The 19,335-nt window shown below is 41.1% G+C and overlaps 1 protein-coding gene across 1 annotated transcript in view; it reads right to left on the reverse strand.

The window, feature by feature from the left end:
- The window catches only part of ICE1 (interactor of little elongation complex ELL subunit 1), a 58,775-nt gene that overhangs the window by 12,686 nt on the left and 26,754 nt on the right, over positions 1-19,335 (reverse strand). Inside the window, exons 11-15 of the mRNA XM_070587237.1 lie at positions 18,061-18,147; positions 14,458-14,867; positions 7,235-12,040; positions 5,840-6,008; positions 2,753-2,913 (exon numbers count right to left, since the gene is read on the reverse strand). Coding sequence (XP_070443338.1) covers positions 2,753-2,913; positions 5,840-6,008; positions 7,235-12,040; positions 14,458-14,867; positions 18,061-18,147 — 5,633 coding nt within the window. The remainder of the gene's footprint in view (positions 1-2,752; positions 2,914-5,839; positions 6,009-7,234; positions 12,041-14,457; positions 14,868-18,060; positions 18,148-19,335) is intronic.

Raw genomic sequence — 19,335 nt, forward strand, 5'->3', positions numbered from 1 at the left:
ATCAGTCTTCTTTTTCTAAAAATTCGTAAAATTGAATCAGACAGTATTAACACAGTTTTGTCTAGCTTCTTTCACACCAGTGCAAGTTTTTGGATCTTTATCTTCATTCTTGCAAGTAAGAGTAGTTTGAACGTTCCTTTTTAGTGCTGAGTACTAATCCATTATATGCATACACCAGTTTGTTTGTCCATTCACCTACTGATAGACATCTGGGTTATTTCCAGCTTTAGGATATAACTAATAATGCTGTCATGATTAATTAAATACAATTAATACAATTAATAAGACTTTTGTGAATATATAAATTTGACTTCTCTTGGGTAAATACCTAGGAGTAGGTCTATAATTTTGTTTCTTTCTTGTGTTATTTTTCTATTGGGTTTGTTTTTAAAAGTGAACAGGAAGCTTTCAATCTTTTTTTATACCTGAAAAAGATTAGAATTACTTGGTTCTTTAAAGGTTAGATAAAATTCAGGGGGAATCTATATACATGGCTTTGTGTATAGTAAATTTCTAATCATCGTTTCAACCTCTCTTATGATAACTGAAATCAATGAGTTTATTCAAGTGTTCTACCCCCAAAACCAATTTTGATTATTTTTATTTTGCTAAGAAATCACCCTAGGTTTCCACAACTGTCGCTACAGAGTTGCAGGTAGTCATCTTCTCTTTATCCTTTATCTGTTAGATACAACTTCCAAAATCTTGAATATTTTTGCTTTTCTTTTTTTTATTAATCTGAACTGAGTTGTTTTGTTAGTATTTTTTAAAGGTAATGTTATTTTCTATGCCTTTTTTTATTCTCTATTTCATTATTATTACCTTTTAAATTATATTCCTTTTTCCTAGATTCCTTCTCACACTAATTTTTAAGATGATTATCAGCCAATTTTATTATTTAATAACAAAGACATTGAGACTATTTTAATGAGTACTAGTTTCCCCAAAACTGGAGATCTTTGGTATGAAGAGTTTTCCTCTCCATTGACTTTTAAAACATTGTGATTTTACTTTTGAGTTTCTATTTGTTCTATTTGTTCCAGGACTGTGTATCTCAATTTCCAAGAAATTTTTAAGGAATCTTCAAATTATTTATGTCTAATTTTACTGAGTTATTACCAGAAAATTTTGAGTGTAGAATCTTTACTTTTTAAAAATTAAGGTTTTCATGTGGCCAAATTCATGACCGGTTTTTATGAATGTGCTATAGACATAAGAAAAAAAATACATATTCTTCATTCAAGTTTACTTGTTATATTATTGAGTTCTGCTATGTCTTTACTTAGTTTTGTCTATCAGATCTGTTGAATTCTGTGAGAGAGAATTTGCAAGTCTTGTACTATACAGGCACGCCTCACTTAATGATGGGCTACATTCTGAGAAATGTGTCCTTAGGTGATTTCACTGTTGTGCAAACATATGGTGCACTTACACAAACCCAGATGGTATAGCCTACTACACATGTAGGCTACATGGTACTAATCTTATGGGACCACTGTGGTATATGCAGTCCCTCATTGCCGGAAATGTCATTATGTGGCACGTGACTGTAATGGTATTTTTCCCCCCAAGTATTCCTCATTTTTTTATAGCTTTGACTTTATATTTTTACTTGATATGATATATGGTAAATATATCTATTAAAATTCTATCTTTTCCAAAAATAATGCCTTTTATGAGCACATTATCCTATCTGGCTTCATCCTGAAGAGGCCAAAGGAGACAGCTTCGAATGCACCAGCTGGAGGACAGGGCGGGGACAGGAGTGGCCTGTAGGTAACCTGGAGGTAAGAATACACATACGGCTGGGGTCCGTGGGGGAGGCAGGAGGTCTCTCCTGACTGCTAAGTGACTGACTGGACTCTGAGGGTACCTCACCCAACTGTGCTCTGGTTTGTCTAGATGGGCTGCTGAAGAGATGATGACAGACTTGCTTTCAATATTTACCTAACTTCTGTCTGCTAAGAGCCCCTTCCTTTACTTAAAAAAAAAACTCAAAAGACTTAACATCAAAAAGTACTAAAAAGGAAATCAAAATGGCATATAAAACACCACTACACACATACGCCAGGGGAATGCTTTTTAAAAGAAGAAAGTAATACATGATCATTAAAAACAAAAAAAAAAGTATGAAAATAAAAGTTAACCCCTTATTGACTTCAAAACCTCTTCTTAAAGTTTACTACTACCCATTCAGCATCCAGAGATTCTCATTAGATAAGATATAGGAATAAAAGAACAGCAATCTAGATACTATATTAGCACATCAGTTACTAAAGGAATTAATAAAATAATAAAAGAAAACACGGGAACAAAAATACTCAGAATAAATACAAATTCCACTAACTGGAAAGAAAAATACAGACTATCAGATTCAGAAAAATCTTAACAGGAATGAGTTGAGATACCAATTTTTCACCTTTACAAGTACCTATTGCAGAAGCAAGTAATTTACATCTCCTCTGAACCCTTTACACATATATGGATTTCATCAGTCATAAGTTAGTGCACAAAATAAACTTTGTTAAATCAACTCGATACATAGTTCTACAATTACTCCCAGAATGTCTGATGCATACTTAATGAACAAATGCATAAGCCTAGGCTAAAATGATATTTTAAAGGATCTAATATGAAGTACAATATCTCTAAAATAACTATGAACTAATACAAAACTAAATACAAAATCAAATAATAACATTTATGTAAGTGCTACAAGCATGGTATTACAAGAAATAAAAATAAACCTCACCTTTTCCCAATTGAGAAAAGCTCTCAAACAGTTCAGAACCTCTCCTTTAGCACGCTGTCTGGCAACTAACTGCATGGCTTTATTAATCACCGACTGAGAGAGAAATACATCATGCCACATGTTTGCAATGAACAAAGTCAATTTTTCAGACTCCGGAAAATCTATGAGAAAGAAAATAAGATAATAAACCTTTATTTCTGATCAAGTGAATAAATTACAAACTGAGAATAAGGTTCAGTAATTTCACGTGCGCCTTGTAAGGCCTCCTACAGCTACAGTGAGGGAGCCCAGATGAGGCTCTGGCCTCAGTTATTTCAAATCTGCTTCTCTCTTTCTACCCAATTTCTCTCCGGTAAACTTTCTTTAATTAAATTTGAAATATAATATGTGAGTATACACCATTGTATCTAAAGAGCAGTGAACTCCAAAACACAGGAGAAGGCAAACATCCTCTCTCCAGATAGCCTCAAGCCCAGAAACCTCCCATTTGTGTCATCACAGGCACAATTTCTATGAATTTACATGATTAGAACTTACCTGCAGAACATGTAAAGCTTTTGATTTGAAGAGATATGTTTTATAAATAATGAATGATAATCCTTTCGTTATAAATACTTTCTCCCACACTGTGGCTTCTCTCTTGACTATTTAATCAATTTAATCAAGGTATAGTTTACATAACAAAAACATACACTCCTTTTAAGCAGACAGTTTGATGAACTCTGACAAATGAATACATCCATGTAACCCCCACCACAACCAATATATAGAACATGCCCATCGTCCCCAAAATCTGAATGGTCTGAGTCTTTCCAGTGAATCGCTTCATCCCAGATACAGACAACCCTGATCTGCTTACTGTCACTTTAGTTTGCCTTTTCTCAAATATTGTGAATGGATTCGTATAGTATGTACTCTTTTCTGTCTGGCTTCCTCACTCAGCATTCTTTGCAATTCATCCAGGTTGCTGCATGCATCAGTAGTCCGTTCCTTTGTGTGGCCAAGTAATATTTAATTGCTTGATATCACACTTGTTTTCCAATCACCTGCTGATGGACACTTGATTCCAGTTATGAGCTATTATGAATTAGGATGCTATGAATATCTGTGTACTAGGCTATGTGAAGATACGTCTCTATTTCTGTCAGATAAGTACCCCTGGGTCATATGATAAATGAATGTTTTCATTTTATATAAAACTGTCAAAGTGTTTTCCAATGTGGTTCTACCAGCTGACAGGAAGATTTTTATCCTGTTTGGCGTGAAGCCACATCTACTTAGTTTTCTCTGTATTTTATCTAACATTGCAATGTTTCTAAAAAGAGTGGATAAATCAAAGCATAAACTCACAGTGCTATTTTGATCTGTTTTGTTTGTTTGTGAGGAAGATTGGCCCTGAGCTAACATCTGTTGCCAATCTTCCTCTTTTTGCATGAGAAAGATAGTCACTGAGCTAACATCTGTGGCAATCTTCCTCTATTTTGTATGTGGGTCACCACCACAGCATGGCTTGATGAGTGAGGGTCCATGCCTGGGATCCAAACCCACGGACCCTAGGCTGCCAACGTGGAGTGCATAAACTTAACCACTACACCACCAGGCCGGCCCCTTGATCTGTTACTTTTAAAACCTCATGATCATCTGGTAATGCTTCCTCCTGTCACAGGACTTCTTCACATGTTCTTCCCTCTGCCTGGAATTCTCTCCCTTGCTTTTCTCTTACGTATTCTTTTTCATCTTCACCTCTCAAGTCCAAAAGTCACTTTGACAAGGAAAGCTTTCCTGATCCCTCAGACTCTCAAATCTACCTTCCTCACCAAAATTCTTCCATTCAACAGAGACTTAATGATTGTGTACAAGGCATTTTCCTGGGGCGGGGATATATAGGAAGAAGACAAACAAAATTCCTGTCCTTACAGAGTGTGCAGCCTAGCAGAAAAGACAACAAACAAAAAGATCATGAATGTAATAAAAAAGAGGGAGAAAAAGGGATCTAGAATGACTGAGGGAGTATGTGAAGTAACAGAGTAAGCCAGAGTAAACAAGGTGGAGGGAAAACCTTCCTGAGAGAAACCTGTATACAAGGGCCTGAGGTGAGAATGGGCCGGTTGTGTCTGAGGAAGAACCAGAAATCCAGTGTGGGCTCAGCAGAGTCCACGATCCTCCCTTTCTACCACCCAGCACCAAATAATTCCAACGTGTGCTTGTATAATGTTATCATCAGTATCGGCCCCACTGGATGGTCATATCTGTGTCTGGTTTCAGTCACTATCAAAGCCTTAACACTTAGCATGCACCTGTAACTACGTGTTGAATAAACTGATGATTGAAAGAGTAAATAAAGAAATGAAGAGGGCAACTGAAATAGAGCAGGCTCATTCACAACTCTAAAAGTGATGAATGTATTCAACTATCTTGATTCATAAGCCCCATAAACATTATGGTAATAAAAGATTATAAATCTTTGCAATCTAGATAAGACTTTCTATTATGATATTAAATTGCATTTGTATATCATTTTACCATTTTAAAATGTTTCCACTGATGACCTGATACAATGCAGAACCACTCCCAATCTGATTCCTTGGAAGGGCCTGACGAAGTGGCAATAAAGGGAAGAGAATCTAAGGACAACACGGCCCCACTTTCCTCCCACTTCTCTCTCCTACTCCTCTTTGCATGAGCTTATGAAGCCATCTTATAGCTTCTGCCCTATCCAGCTAGTGACACAGCAGTGTGATTTGTCACTGACTTTAAAACTGTTCCCTTATCTTGTGTCAACCATACCTGATTTTAAAGTAGCTGCACAGGGAATAAAACAACTATGTAGGAATGAGAGAAACTCTAGTATATCCAAGTGGAAATGCACATGCTAAGCTAACTGAGTTTAAGTCAGACTCTCTAACTGAAAACCAGGAACAGCTAGGTATAGCTAAGGCTATTCATGCCCGCCAGTAAATGCACAAAACAACACTATTTTAAAAAGCACACAGCAATTGCTTAGCTGAAAAATACAGATCTAAGCTTAAGGAGGGAAAAAAAGCAATAATCTATTTTCAGTACAAAGATCTCGCCATCTCGGCATACCTTCCTTAAGCAGGCTGTAACAAAACAAGCGAGCTCTCTCCAAGTCTCCGAGCTGCCGACAGATGCCCACGTACACTCGGCAGAGGGCGTGCATGTAACTGTGCTCCACAGACGTCTTCTGAACTTTGAGTTCTGAGAGAATAGAGTGAAGCAAGCACTCTGCTAAATGCTAGATTGGGGAAAAAAAAAAAAAGGCAATGTACAAAGATATTTAGCTTTATCCTACTAATAAATAGCTAAAAGTGACAAAATTAAGTATCAACTGGAAAAATAAAACTATCAGAAGGCAGAGGACCGCCGTAACCGCAGTGATGACTGCTCAGCAGGCCACCACAAGGCTCTGGGGGGTGAGAAGCCCCACACCTGTCGGCTACCTGCGGTCACCGGTGCTGCAGGTGTCCGATGGCAAGCCTGAGCACACCTGGTTGCCTACTGTCACCACCACCAGGCCAACAAATGCTAATTTCTTGGTTTTGCTACAATAATCTTTGGGTGTGGGTGTGTATTAAACCCACTCTAACTCCACGCCCTTTCTCCTTTTCTGAACTCCAACGTACTCTCCACACATTTATGCTGTTCAGATCTTAAAATACTGGGTAACATTTTTCTTGCTGAAGAAGAGGAGCATTAAATAATTTGATGTATTCATTCACGTGAAAATAAACATCTTTTCAAAGTTATACGTACTGTTCATTATGCTTTCTGAAGGTAAGCAATCTAAGAAAATAAATATTTATACCAGCATGACTTCAAGGCTGTGCAGATAAACAATAAAGTACAGTCCATCGAGCACTGGAAATCATCTACACAAACTTACCGACATGGACATTGAGAAAATATAAACCCATAAAACCTTAATAAACCATGTATGTAAATCTGCACACCCCGCCACTTGGCCCCCACCCACCTACACCACCCCGCCCCCGCCGTCTTGAAACTAAGCACCTGTTCTCGTTTGATTTGCAACATACATTAACAAGGAAGAGGCGAAACCCACATGAAAGACTCACAAAACACTTAAATTTGCATATAATACTATTCACAGAAAAGGCTCTATTACATGACGATAATTTAATGCTTTGAAGCAAATCACTCTGCGCCTTTAAACATGCCAGAATCAATAGGAAATACGCAACTGTCGTCCTGACAGATGTTTTTTTCCTTAAAATTTTAAGTTATTTGATGAATACAAATGATCAAATCTCCAGTGTCTTATCACATCTCAATTGTATAAAGTGCTGGCTAGAAATAAAGTACAGGCCTTAATGTGTCTATGGATAATTGTCAATCTCTGAAATAAAATTTCCAGTTAGGGTCATCTACCTTTCTGCTGACAGACAGCCTGTCCTGAGGATATGCAATTGCTAGTGGACTCAGAGAAAAGCAGGCACATACCTTCCTTGTTGTGCTAAATTCATACACAACTTCTTTCTCTTGATCTCTCATTACAGGCTTTTTGGAGATATTTCCCACATACACATGACTACGAATGACAGGTAACAGATCAAAAGATGACTCTGCAATCTTCTTCAGTGCATCAGCGATGGCTTTATCATGGGACTCCACAGTTTCTTTTGGGTTTAGAGGCAAGTGTGAAACTGTATTTACAGTCGGAAGAGAACTTCTCTCCTCCTGTGTTGTTACTACTTCAGCGGGAGGGAGGTTCCTTCGGAGGTTCTTGTTGATTCCTTCTGTAGGCACGCTCCCGGTTTCTGGTTCTGGGGACCCGGTGTCCAGGCACAATCTTTTAGCACTTCTCAGGGTAGGCATTGACAACGTCCTTTTCCCGCTTGAATCCTGCTGAGTCCCCAAATCTCTTGACTTATCCTGGTTACAGTCACCACCAGAGTTGCTCCCTGTTTTAACAAATGCAGTTGATGTTGACGTGATTGCTTTGAATCCTGTTATAGCGCTGACAGGCCCTGGTACATTCTTACAGTCGGCAGGCAGACCTCGAGTGAGCTGAATATTCCCTTTGAGGATGTTGAGGGTGCGGGCCCTGGCAGATAACTCTGGGTACATGGTGTCAAGAATTTTAACGGAATTCTCCTGGGGCCCTGCTACAGCAGTATGGGCAGATGCAAAGGCGGGGAGTCGGCCAGGCACTGGAAGGGCATGCTTTGGGGTCACAGCACAAAACTGCAAAGGAGATGACAATATCCTCTCACCTGCTGGTGCAGTGGATAGGGAAGGAGAAGCGCATGGAAGAGAGGAGCGCCCCAGATCTTCTGGCAAAGGAGACATCATAGGAGGCACTGGGATTTCACACAGTGGAGAAATCTGGCCAACAGGAGAGGTAGGTGAGGAGGGACTGGAACTTGATATCAGAGGAGAAACTGCTTGTGAGGTCCTTGGAGGCGTAGCTATCAAAGGAGCGAGCAAGGGGGGCAGAGGAGGCCCCACCTCCTGCCGTATTTTACTCAGTGTGTCAGCAGAACAATCTGTAGGAGTAGATGTGTCAGCATTGGCTAAAATGGTCTGAGTTTGGTTTCTCTGAGTTTTTGCATTACCTCTTTCCCCTGAAAGTGACTGAGAAACTTCACTCTGATTTGTTTCAGCTCGGCTTGATGCTAAAGTCTTTACTAGTTTGTTTGATTGATCCTTGTTTGAAACCTTTGATCGACTCTTATTTTTGCCAAATGGCTCAAGTTTCCAGTTATAATATGTGTGATCAGATGCAACAATCTGCGACTCAAAGTTTTGATCATATATTTGAGAACTAATCCTCACACTAGGCTTAACAGGTCTATTCCGCAAACGACTTTTATCAAAGTTGGTACTCTGACCACTGCTTGAAATATCCTCTTGGGTACATGAAAGGTTACCGCCACACTGGGTTTCCTCAAATGGAGGGCCAGTGTGATCGGTCTCTGGGGACTTCACAGATGTAACTGAGAGGCAACCAGCTCCCTCCCCTCCCTGATCTGGGGAAGCAGGCATGTCTCCTGGAGCATTACACAGTATAACCTGGTCCACATTTGGCATGAGAGCTACCCCGTTTATGATGGTCCAGTTGTCCCCCTTCTCGATGACTAGATTCTGATCTTTATTTATTAGCACATTTATGACTTCGGAGGTCACTGTTGCTATCTGACACTGAAATGTCGTTCCCGCCTCACCACCAGTGCTGTGCTGGGCTGTCTGTCCTGCTCCTGAGTCGGAGCACGGGGGTGAGGGCCCCACCGGTTCTGACATGTCCTCTTCCCCACTGTCCATCGGCCCGCTCACATCCGAGTTACCCTCAGCTCTGCCCTGAGTGTTTTTATTAGTGGATGTGCCCCTGGAGGGAGAAGGGGCCTGGGTGTCCAGGCAGACTGCTGGTGGGGGTGGAACTGAAGGGGGTGAGGAGGAGCCAGCTGTTTCCTGAGGTGGGACTTGTTCTTCTAGGTGTTCCCTTGTCATGCTGTCACGGACACTTAAGAGCAGGAAATTTCCAGAATCTTCTCCATTAGAGTCCTCATGATTGGTCTGAAGTTCCTGTCCAAGCTTGGTGAGCACCTCAGACAGCGTTTCCAAAGAACACTGAGCGAGCTGACCCGTGTCATCTTCCTCTGACTCCAACCACTCTTCGGAGGTTTCAAGTGTTTCTTCTTCACAGAGCTGCTTTCTGTACTTTTCTCCTAATATCTCACTTTGCTTTAATTCTTTGTTCATTTCTTTCTTTAGGGTTCCTTTGCTAGAACATTCTGAAACAGAGTCCCCTGAACTATAATCTCTTAACTGACAACTTTCAAGAAACATAACCACCTCTGATGTCGAAAGTCTGTCTATCTCAGAAAAAGTACTGATGTTAAAGTCCTGCAGAGCTGAGGTCAGATACCCGACCTCTGCGGAAGGTCTGGTCTCAGCGGCAGCAGCACCTGTAGCTCTGCTGTCTTTTCTGGAGGCATTGACAGCCCCTTGCTGCCCACTCCCCACCGCAGCTTCAGGCTCATTCTCGCCCTCACTGCAGCTGGGAGCCTCACTCTCCTCGACCTCTGTGTCACCGCCTCCCGCCTCCCGAATCCCTGTGTAACAGTACAGAGTACCAGCAAGGCCACTCTGGGGGACAGCATGTGGCTCTTCCTCTTTTCTGCCAATTGCTGATGAAAAAGCGGGACTTGCCGTGCCCAGAACTTCAGGAGAAGCACTGCCAGGCGCTGGAGACGGCAGCTCCAGAGTCTCCTTTGGGCTCTGCTGTACACTAGGAGAGGCCTTTGAAACGGCCAGGGTCTCACCATCATACCCAACTGTGTTTCCACAGGGCATTTCCTCAACAGGAAAAGCTCCTGACGCTGGCACTTCCATGCCTGGAAGTTGTTTCTCCCCATCCACCCCAGACAAGTCCGGATTTGCGGCATGAAGACAGGGACTCTGCTTCTGCACCTCTTCCTGCACTGCAGTTTCCGTCACAACTTTTTGGTTTTGGACTGGGATGTTTTCACAAGAGAAAGACAATTTACTATTTGCGGAACGACGAGAATTTTCTACTGGTGAAGAACCACTTGGAGAACCAAAATCTAATTTTCTCCAAGAGGTGGAAACTTGTGGTGAAGTCCTTTTCGCAGCAGCTGCCTCCTTGGTTTTCCATGTTGTATCCTCTCCTTCCCCAACCCGTCTTCCTACAGATGACCCGTAACCTGTTGTATTACCCACATTTTCTGTAGCTAAGGTAGGCTCAGTCCTATGTGGTCTCAAGTGTCCAGATACAGCACTTGGTGCCGTTTCAGGTCTGGTCTGCTTGGTGATAACTGATACCTGGTTAGGCAACAACAACGGAGCAGCCTTGAGTCCCACAGGATTGTTACTTCCTTCAGTAAGATCAGGCGTGGAGGCTGATCCTCCATTTTCTAAGGACAGCATCGTCTTTTGTAGCTGATAGTTGGTCTTTTGTTCATGTTCTGATTTAGCTCTCAGCCTTTCTTCACCACTTCTCCTTAACAGATCACTATGGTGCCATGACGTGCTTTTAACAAAACCAAAACCATTCTTGATCAAGTCAGACCGAGACTCCACTAATGATGTGAAATCTGACTGATTTAGTGTGAGCTCAACTCTTGGATCTTGACTTTCACATTGCCCATCTTTCGTAGCTTTCATAAATATTGACTGAGGAAGTGAACAGACTTTGGTCATGCCTTTCACAACTTTAGTACATTCTACTGCACTGCTACTCTGATCATTAAAATGTGATGCTCTCAACATAGGGCTCAAGGCATGAGAGGTGGTCTCCAGATCATTTTCTCCTACAGAACACTCTGGCGGCTCAGACTGCAGATATAACCTGTGTAAAGTTTTAGCCTGTAATCTTTGTTCTGAATGATGCAGTTCAGCTGGGATAACTTTAGTAGGAACACGTGTATCATTACCATACTCTAACCCAGAGGAAGACTGGGGATTACTGCAGACAGACGATGCTCCCGAGGTAGAACAGGAAGATGATGCGGCTTCAACATCAAGCCCTGGTCCATCCATTGCATCACCTGCATCTTCTTCTGATTCAGGTGATTCTCCTAAAACGAACCCTTGAATATCTTTTCTTTCCTTTTCCAATTCTCCAGATATTCCCTGAAAATGGTCAGAAACTGATATACGATCTGACTCAGAAGTGACTTCATTAGTTAGTGTCCACTTAGTAAAGCCTGATTTGGGCGATCCTATCCTTTTGGATAATAGGGTTTTTCCTTCAGATTCCATGAGTTCATTTAATGGCCTCTTGCCGAAGGGAGAATAACACACATGTGACGTCCCGGGGGCCACTTCCTTCTCTTGGGCCAGGATGCTGGACAAGCTGTCAACACTCTCACTTCCGACGGGTTTGTGAAGTGTGTCCTCGGTTTGCACTGACTTATCCACCTCCCTAACCTCTCTCTGTCTTTTTGCCTCATCTAAACTGCCTCTTTGTCCATTGCTCATGAAATCAGATGACACTGTCCAGTGCTTCTCACAAGCTGAGGAGTATGTGGTTGAAGGTTCTCTCAGTGGTGCTCTAAATGTCCCAAACCCAACATTTGTCACTTCATTTACTTCAAATGTACTTAGAACTTGGGTGGCTTCATGTGATTTGAGTGTTTCCTCCCATGTACCACTTCCTTTATTTTTTCTGGACGATCCAAAACAATCCTGTGATTCAGGTGTTTCATCTTCTGAAATAGACTCAGAATTTCTATGCTGGGCCGAGTCATTATCACTGGAATCTGTATATTCTCCAAAGTAGGTTTCCTTGAAAATAAATGAGTTTTACTAGTTAGTTAATTAAATAATTCAACCAACTAAACATAACTATCAATTAAATGCATTAAAAAAAAATACATGCTTCCGAAGAATATTTTAAAACACATCTGAGAAAAGGCTAGTTTCCTCTCTGGAATCTCCACTAATGGGTGAGTCTCAATCTCGGGGACAACACTGCATCACCCTTCCCTTAGACAAGCCCATGTCTCCCCAGAGTTCTCTCAGCACACTGCTTCTCCCACAGCAGAGATTCTTCCGAGTTCTCCTCCACACACGGTCTAGGGTTAAGTCTGTTCTCCTACTTCTAAACATTCCTACTTCCCAACTCTTACTTCCGTATCTTCTGCTAAAAAAGGGTTCTGGCTCTGGCTGCACAACCCTCTTTTCCCTGTCTCCAAGTCACTCCTCCACATGTGTCTGACTCAAGCCTGGGCAGCCCGCTCTATGCACCAAGCCTAGCCATCCCTCCTGCTGACGTCTTGTAGACATCTCTTGCCACACATTTCCTCACACTTCCTGCTGCGTCTTGGACAATGTTATCAACCAACTTGTTCCTCCCCTTCAACAGCTTATGCACGGACAACACTCCCTCCCACACAGTCCCTGTTCTCCCTCTTTGCTCCAGAACCCCTGTGACCCCCAACCAGCCCACTCCTGTCTTGTGCTAACTGCCTCTATCACGTGACGCACCAGGCGAGCTAACTCATCAACTGCCTTGCCTCCCTGTTGTGTAAGGGAAATGGCGGACTGGTGACATAAACTTGCTCCTACTAAAAAAGTTCTTTCCCCCCTTGAATCCTAGAGTACCATCAACTCCTGGCTTTCCTCCACTGTCATGACACTTATTTTCAACCTCCTTTCCTCTTCCTCTCCTACTTAGTCACGTACGGATTTGATAGTTCCCCAGGATTCCGTCTAGGACACTATCCTTTTCTGACACTCTTACTCAATGGCAACACACAGTCCCAGGGCTTCTGCTGCACCCAAATGCTGATGCGCCCTAAACATGTGTGTCCCTCCACAGCCCTCCTCCAAGTACCATGCCTGCGGATCTAAGATACATATTGCATATATCCACTTAGAAATTCCATGCACACCTCATATCTGACATTTTACATATTATCTTCCCACCCAACTAGAGTTTCTTCTTATGTTTGTTATTTTCCAACATACTTGACTCCTTCACCTCCCCTAACAACCACATGGAAAATCTCACCAAATGCTGCTCATTTGACCTCATAATATTGTTCAAACCATTCCCCACCTCTTTAACCCAATGCTACTTCAGGGTTCAGCTGTCAAGAACTAAGGAAACTACTGATAATTTCCCTGTCTATGGTTTTACGTCTTTCCTGACTATCCTCACTCCCCACCCATTCATACTGTGACTGAACTGAAACTTTCAGATGAAAATCTACCCTTAGGTCCACATCTTTGGATCCAGCAAGGATTTCCTACTGCCTTCAGGATAAAACGGAAAGTCCTTAGGATACACAGGGTGCTTGTGGACCTGTTCCGCATGAATGTCCCCCAGCATCAAGTGCACCCTCAGTTCTGTACCTCTGTATAAAGAGCTTCTCCACCTGAAACACCTCCCTTCCTCTTTAACACTCAGCTGGGATCCTATCTTCCCAGAGCATTTCCCACCCTCCCCCTCTGCCTGGCCTCCACTCAGGACCAGCTCCCCTCTAGATCCTTTCTGTAGGGTATACTTCCCAGCACTGAGGTGCTCTACCACAGCTGTGTCATTGTCTGCACCCTTATGGTCCCGCCAACACACAGGAAGACCCAACCAAGCAGCAACCATCGCCTGTGTCACCTTTGCATTCCTGGTGCCTAGCACCGTGTCTAGAACACAACATGTGCATGATGTTTCCTGAATGAAGGAAGAGACTCAAAGGAGTAAGTTATCTGCTCCTTAAGCCAAAAAGTATACAAATTTGCTTCAGCAAGACTAACGTCCTAAGAAATTAAAATTATAATAAACCATTCTGCAAACACACAAAAAGATGAATTCATCAAGTAAAAGTGGGGAGTTCAACAACACAGGTTAATGGGCATGCACACTATATACAGGGATTTCTCCATCTCTGAAAAACTCCATTCCTACAACTATGTATTCAATAAATTCATTCCGTATCTGTTATGTGCCAGGCACAGTCCTCCCACCAGAGACCAACAATTTGGTTGTGGATAAAGACAAACAAAAATGCAACCATAATACAAAGTGAAAAAAGTCATACTATATATGTTGATCCAAAGGGCAGTGGCACGTCTTGTCAAATTCTCACGTTATCCCCTAATAAAATCTGGTCTGAGTACCACAAGTGTTCTTTGAGTCTGGCTAATGTATTAGGATGGACAATATGCCCACTTGGTAATTCAAATCCAAAGTGTATACTCACAGGTGCGAGTGAAGAAGGTAAAGTGCCCAGGTGTGGTAAGGACACCAGAGGGGGTGATGGTACTGGAGACAAAAGAGGCGGGGGAAGTTTGAAGAAATCAACTGCAGCTTGAAGATCTTCATCAAAAAAATGATCATGATCAGAAAAGTCAGTACTGTCGTCTTCGTTCCTCTGCATTAAAACCTCAGGATTCTGGTCCTCAGTAAAAACACGGTCATTATGGTCAACTGCTCCACCAGGTCTCTCTTTTCCCACATTTTTACATGCAGAGAAGTCACCCTCTATCTCCATGGACAGTTCTGCCAGACAGGTCTGCACTGCTGAGGCCCTGAGAGGACTGCCTCCTACTCGAGGGGGCACGTCATCTTCCCTGGACTCTCCAGACGTCAGGTTTTCTTTGGCAGGTTTTTCTGTGGGGGGAAAAAAGTAAATATCAAATATTTACTATACCATACCAAAAAAATTTTTTAAAGACCAACTTATTCTAATGGTTCAAAATGCTTGCAATATTAAGTTCAAGTAGAAACATTTTTTAAAAGGCAATCAATCTCTTCCTAAAGATTATCCTAGAAGACCTGAACGTATTTCATGTAAGCATGCTTCCCTCACAACAAGGAAGACGAGAAAACAGGCAAATGGCTGGATGAGATGCCCCTCCCACCCATCAGCAGCAGGACGCACAGGTGGAAAGGCATTCAGAGCAGTGGTAATGCCTTGATGACTCACTCGTTCGCTCAGTGAATCTTTCCAGACAACCAGCAGTATTTGGAAGAAACAGCTGTGTACATATAGGAAGATAGGCAACACCATTTTCTCTGTCTGAAAAGTGATTAAACCCAACCAATATAAAACCTACCTCACGACCATATTTCTACAATGCTCTAATTAAAGGACTTGACTAGATCATATAAATACTTTATATTACAATGCATAAAAAGGTAGTGCTTTTTGGGTCTTGATTCTGATTTTGGTGAACTACAGTGGTGCAAATTATCAGTAAAGACGTGTGTCCTGGGAAATAATTAGAAATAACCATTTGTCATATTTGAAAGCCATAAAAATGTTTTACAGAGGACTCAGGGCTCCTTGGAGGAGTGGTGGATTACAGGGCTGGGCAGGGGAAAACACAAATTGAGCCTAAAACATCTTGCTGTGTGAAAAAGTAAATAAGTACTCAAAACAGGATAGGATCCACCTAAAGGGCCCAGGAGCCAACCAGAAGATGGTCCCAATAAACAAATCTGGAACAGTTTGAACAATAAAATAATGACAGCACTCAACTATAATGTATAAAATAAAATAAATTATCTATGAGACTACGCTGACAGAAATAAATAATGGAATGAATAAACAGATGGTAAAGAAGGGATAGCTCTTCCTTACAGAGGAAATCCAACTGATAAATGTATAAAGAATGGGGGAAATACAAAAATCACTATTAGACAAAGTAGTAATAGTAGCAGACAAGATCCATTCATGGATGCTAAAATCAGTGGGCTACAGTTGGAAAGAGAATATTCACATAGTATCTAAGTATCTCCCTCAAGATAATTAATAAGGAAAAAACAGTAACTTCACAATGGGGAACCCTGGCAAACACCATCTTAAACAAGCGATCAAGGTTACCATCCCCGTGATAATGCATATCCACATCCCCTCTCCCCTGGTACAACACCCTGAGCAGAGCGCAACATCACCACCGTGGAATTCTTGCCAAAAAATACACAGCCTCACTCTAATACGAGACATCAGGTAAGCCAATGGGCTTTCTACAAAATGATTCATACTCTCCAAAAGTGTCAAAGACATGAGACAAGGAAAGACAGATAACTGTCAGACTGGGGGGGGATTAAAGAAAGAATGACTGCTAAATGCAATATGGGAGAGTGGAAGGGAAAAACGACGTTAGTGGGAAAACTGGTGAAATTCACACAGGTTAATTTAGTTAATAGTACTGTACCAAGTGTTCAGGTTTTGATTATTGGTGACAGAAAATATTAAATGTAGGGGAATCTAGATGAGGGGTCTAAGGGAGTTCTCTGCACTATTTTTGTAACTTCTTCATATGAAAACAAAAAGTTAAGAAATATACGTTTTACGGTAAAAGATTCCAAAGATGCCATGTTTTCCCTTATACTTGAAAAAGTTAACATTAAATAACAGCCTTATCCTTCAAAACAGTTTGTTTTTAAATAAACCATATTATTAAATGAAGGACAGCCCTTTTAAAAAATAACATCTTTAACAACATGAAATCAAGTGCTTATAATAAAACAAGACTATTGACTGATACTGAAGCATGAAAAGAATGCAGGCTGCTTCTGCCTGAACGCATGAACAGATACATTCTAAACTGAAGACTAATGGAGGAGATGCAGGTACCATCTCATTATATTATCACCGCCATTATCCAGAAAGTGAAGTGGATGGAAAATCTATTTAAAAGAATCCCATCAAATATGCCTCAGTATACCTCACAAGTTCTGAATCTAACATAAATAAGAACTAGTAATTTGTGTTGACATTTTCCTGAGGGAACTTTGTCTTCAGAAGCCCAAGAGGAAAAACTAGGTACACATTTCTATAGAGTTAGATTCTCAATGATCTATCAATCACAGCAGCTAATCATAAGAACCTAGCAACATTTTTTAAAAGTTAAGTAAGAAGCACTTTAATCCAATGCAAGACAGCTATTTTCTCCCCATCCACTCTGAAATGACTAGTATCTGCTCCCAATTCTTAAATACTGAATGGAGTATAACTGAGAATGTGGTGGAACACCCAGGTGACTTTTTATCACAAATCAAGAGAGACCACAGAGGAAGTCCAACCTCTGAAAACGCATTAACTAATTGTGCTGTACAATAGTAATATGACATGACAGTTGGGATGAAAGAAGATAATTTTTATCTGACAGTATGAGTATCCTAAAGGAGACTATGAATGTACACTTGATTGTATACTAAAAGTTCAACCAAAGAACTGGTAAGTTATATGAGAAATGAATTAAGCTAAACCGCTGGTGGACTGATGTGACTCATAGAATGATTTAGAAAAAACCATGCTTCCTCAGTCTTCTGCAAATACCTGCCACATGTGCTTCCACTATGTGTCCTTCCAATTTCTATGAATATTCCCTAATGAAAGCTGCTACTAAGAAATTAAAAGCCAGGGGCTGGCCCAGTGGGCAGCGGTTAAGTGCACACGTTCCACTTCTTGGCGGCCCGGAGTTCACTGGTTTGGATCCCGGGTGCGGATATGGCACGGCTTGGCACACCATGCTGTGGTAGGCATCCCACATATAAAGTAGAGGAAGATGGGCATGGATGTTAGCTCAAGGCCAGTCTTCCTCAGCAAAAAGAGGAGGACTGGCAGTAGTTAGCTCAGGGCTAATCTTCCTCAAAAAAAAAAAGAAAAAAACTAAAAGCCAAATGCATTTACTGAAATTACTAGTCACACTGAAGGAAAAGGAGTTTTGTGTAATCAAAAGTACCCATTCTGGTTTATTTTACTTGTTTAATGTGAGATTCAGAAGATATTAAAAAGTAAATAAACATTTCTACTTTCATGCATGAAATGTACTTCTGGAAGCTTCTCTCTCACCTGGGACACATCTGCTGCCTTCACCAGGTAGTTTGTGTGTTGTGTTTATACAGAGCCAGAGTTCCTTCAGAAGTAGTTTTACTTTTCCTGTGAAAAAGAGTAAAGTGCAAAAGTCATGCCATTGGCTCAATCTATATAAGGCCAAAACATACCCCTGTGAAATTAGGATTTATTAGGGAGTTAGAAAACTAGGTGATTTAAACATCTTCCCCAAATTCAACCATTATGCAAATTCAGTTAGCACTGAGGGGAAAGTCTGCAATGCTTTAGCTAAACACTGAAGGCCGAATAAAGGCTTGGGTTTTTTTGAAGGGGGGATGGGATGAAGGAAGGGTGGGATGGGAACCAAAAGACCAAATCTGCTTGTTGTTAAAAGGCCTTAATCACCTTTATGGATGCAGGAAGCAAACCAATCTTTGGTCTATACATCCTCTACAGAGAGTGATAGGAAATGGGGGAAGGAAGCACAGATATAACGACCCACATACGAGATGTTGGCTCTACATATTCCACAAAGAACGGTAGAGAGGTACCCCCCAGTTACAGGAGGTCACCAGAAAAGCCATTAGCTGACCACATTGTAATTACCCTGGGGCTTCAGGGATCGTAGAAAATCCATGAATGATCTTAAGGGGAAATGAAGTGGGAGATAAAAATGTATGTGTGTAAACATATGGATAGGGGAAGAGAATCACACACACAAGCAGACACACAGAGAGAATGCTTTTATAATGCTTTTATAAGGAAAGTGAAAGCTTCGGAATTTTTATAAATTTTCAAAGGGGTCTGGATTCCTAAAACGGTGAAGAACCACAGCTAAAAGGCCAAGCGTAGTTGTAACTAAGACAGGCCTAATGAAATTCATTAACATTAAGAATATTGTACTATGGTTTTAAAGTGAGTTTAATATTAGTAAGTACACAAAAACTTCCAAAGCAAAAAATATTCATAAAACTCTAAGTATGAATAGGTTGTGATCAAATATGCATAAAAAGACAACCCACACTAATTAAAATTCAAGTAAAAATAAGCATTAAGTATTAGGCAATTTCAGGCCACCTCAAAGTTCTTAAATTAACACAAAGCATTTACTGAAAACACTGAAATCTGTAATCCAGTTCTAGAGAGACTAAAAAGATGAACCTTTTAAACAAAAATATTTCCAAAGAATCACAAATTTTGAAACAGGTCTGCTCTATTTCAGCTGGCAAACAGCATCACACCAAAAAGATGAAGTCCATAGAAAGGGGACCAGGACAAACGGGGGCAAAGTAA

Source organism: Equus przewalskii, chromosome 20 (assembly GCF_037783145.1).
Source record: "Equus przewalskii isolate Varuska chromosome 20, EquPr2, whole genome shotgun sequence".
NCBI lineage: Eukaryota > Metazoa > Chordata > Mammalia > Perissodactyla > Equidae > Equus > Equus przewalskii.